At 47.9% G+C, this 2,500-nt stretch overlaps 1 protein-coding gene across 2 annotated transcripts in view; it reads right to left on the reverse strand.

The window, feature by feature from the left end:
* The window catches only part of NUP188 (nucleoporin 188), a 117,637-nt gene that overhangs the window by 40,493 nt on the left and 74,644 nt on the right, over window positions 1–2,500 (reverse strand). For both annotated transcript variants that reach the window (XM_085855651.1, XM_085855650.1), the window contains exons 30-31: window positions 504–571; window positions 197–386 (exon numbers count right to left, since the gene is read on the reverse strand). In XM_085855651.1, coding sequence (XP_085711777.1) covers window positions 197–386; window positions 504–571 — 258 coding nt within the window. The remainder of the gene's footprint in view (window positions 1–196; window positions 387–503; window positions 572–2,500) is intronic.

The following is a 2,500-nucleotide window of genomic DNA, read 5'->3' on the forward strand; positions in this document are numbered from 1 at the left end:
GAGATGTCATTACAACATGACAAAGGAAGAGTAAACCCCTGAATAGTTGCATCACATGATTTATAAAAAATTGTAGCGCATGATGCCAAGAAAAGCAAGAGCTTTTTAAACCAACATGGAATTACACACATACAAGGTGGAAATTTTGTCTGCCTGCGCAAATTTTAGTGTTGTACGAGCGGTTGCATTGTGTTACATGAGTGGTAGCAAGCATGAGGAATGTTCTCCAGGCGGCAGTGAAGAGTGCCACCTCCTCGGGCACGTTCTCCCCAGCACACTCCAGACTTGCAACACCCTTTGCCATATCGCGCATGTACATAGACCAGTGCTCGTATCTGCGCAGCTCGAACAATCTGTTCAGAACTGCACACAGCTCCGTGCAAGGCCTGAGGGCGATCATAGGGTGAGACTTTTGCAACTTGGTACCGCACATCAATTCACGAGACATGATACAAGTCGTGTACCAAACATAGGATTCTCTGCAGTGATACTTTTGGACGTACCTTTGCATGTAGTAGATTTCGAGGGAAACAATTTTGAGAATGAAAGCACAAGCTTGGAGGATATTCATCTGTGGAAAGTGAGAATGTTTAGAAAGAGGTGTTAAAAATCTTTAAAAGTTTCCCAGCTTTCATTTGCATACATCAGTCATCTCACTTCAGGAATGGTCTGCTATAATATCTACCACACCCGCTGTTAACTCAGCCTGGGAATTCTTCCACAGACACATGTTCTCTCTCTCTCTCTCTCTCTCATGCACACATTAATCCCATCTCGTCTTCAATTATCCTACCCTTCTTTCCGCTCATGGTACACTGAATCCTGTGAAGAGGCAGTTGCTCAGAAACAACTTTGACTAAAGGCAATCTCAGTGCATTACAAAAAGCCTGCAACAAGTGTCTGTCCACACACAGAAGAGCTTAAACACATCTGTCCAACTTCAAGAATGAACTTTTAAACTGGTCTCTCTCCTCTAAAAGCTGGTGTCACCTTGTTAAGTCGGTCTCTGTATTCGGTGTATGCTCCACCTCCAGCCCATCCCTTCTCTCTCTTCAAAAAGCAACACAGCTGAATCCGCTCGTGAGAAAGCCGAATGCCTCAATTCTTATCTTTGTTTGCTTCCAAATCCTGTTTCCCCAACATATCTCTATATCTCTCTATATCTCTCTATATCTCTCTATCTCTCTATATCTCTCTATCTCTCTATCTCTCTATCTCTCTATCTCTCTCACCCACCACCCTTCCCTGTCATACCCAACTGCACCATAAATGTGTTTTGGCTTGGCCCTAATGAATGTGCTCAGCACGGTGGTATAATTGGTCGCCCACCCAGCGCTCCGCACTCCACCTGCTCCGTTCGTCTGCTCAGCTCCTCCTTCCGTCCCACACCGCCGACTAAGCCAAAAGTGTGTGTTCTCCCTCCCCCTCGCAAGGTGCTTTATAGTTGTTTGGCGAGGGAGGAACCTAAAGGCGGACCAGGAGAGTGGTAGAAGTTTCAAAGCACCCCCATTGGTGCGCAGACGCCTCCCCAAGTGTTTGCCCCACACCTGTGAGGACTTGGCATTGGAAATGGCCTCATTCGCTTCGGTGCTTCGCCACGCAACTCATCTCCAACATTAACATGGGGTGAGGGTATCTGGTGGCACTCTCCGGCTACAAACATGCACTCGACACCAAATGGGGGCCATAGTTGAGCGGAGTGCTAGGGCTATCCATACGATGTTGAATGGATTCAAGTGCACACTTGAGATTCAAAAGCTACATGCCAGAACGTTCCAATACAAGCATAAGCATCCGATGTGGTATGTGGTGCCCATTGTTCCCCATTACCTCCAAAGGGCAGTGGTGGGCATCTGTGGTGGTGACTGTGGTTGCAGCATTCATAGTGATGGTGCAGCAGTGAGTTATGGAGTGACAGATCACGGACAAGACAGAAAGACCATCGACTTGCCTGCGGAGATAGGGTGAGAGACCCAAAGACTCCGCTTCATCGTGGGAAATGCCAATGATCCTAAATGCCTTGGTTTCCACAGCGTGAAGGTGAGAAAGGTGTGAGGCGGGAGCATCAGCCCAGAGGGGAGAGCAGTACTCCATCAGGCTGTATATGAAAGCTTTGTATTTGTCAGGAGCTCAGGTGGGCCGAGGGAGGACTTTGCATGATGAAGGATGCCCAGTTGGCGACTGGCTTTGGAGGCCAGCTTGGAAATGTGGCTTTCCCAGGAAAGATCGTGGCAGATAGTGAGACCCAGAAGCTCGAAAGAAAGGACTTCTTCAAGAAGATTGTTGAGAAAGTAGATGGGGTGGGGGGAGGGGGGGTGGTTTTCCAAAACCTTTCGGAGAGACATAGTGAGAGTGTGAGATTTGTCTGGATTGAAAGACATGTTCCGAGTGTTGGACCAGTTTGTGATTTCATCCAGATCTACAGAGAGCGAATAAGCTGCTGCTTGCCGGTCTGAGGGATGACAGATGGTACGGCAGAGGGTGGAGTCATCAGCAAAGA

This window comes from Eptatretus burgeri, chromosome 14 (assembly GCF_056783735.1).
Source record: "Eptatretus burgeri isolate ZD-2024b chromosome 14, Ebu_testis_v1, whole genome shotgun sequence".
NCBI lineage: Eukaryota > Metazoa > Chordata > Myxini > Myxiniformes > Myxinidae > Eptatretus > Eptatretus burgeri.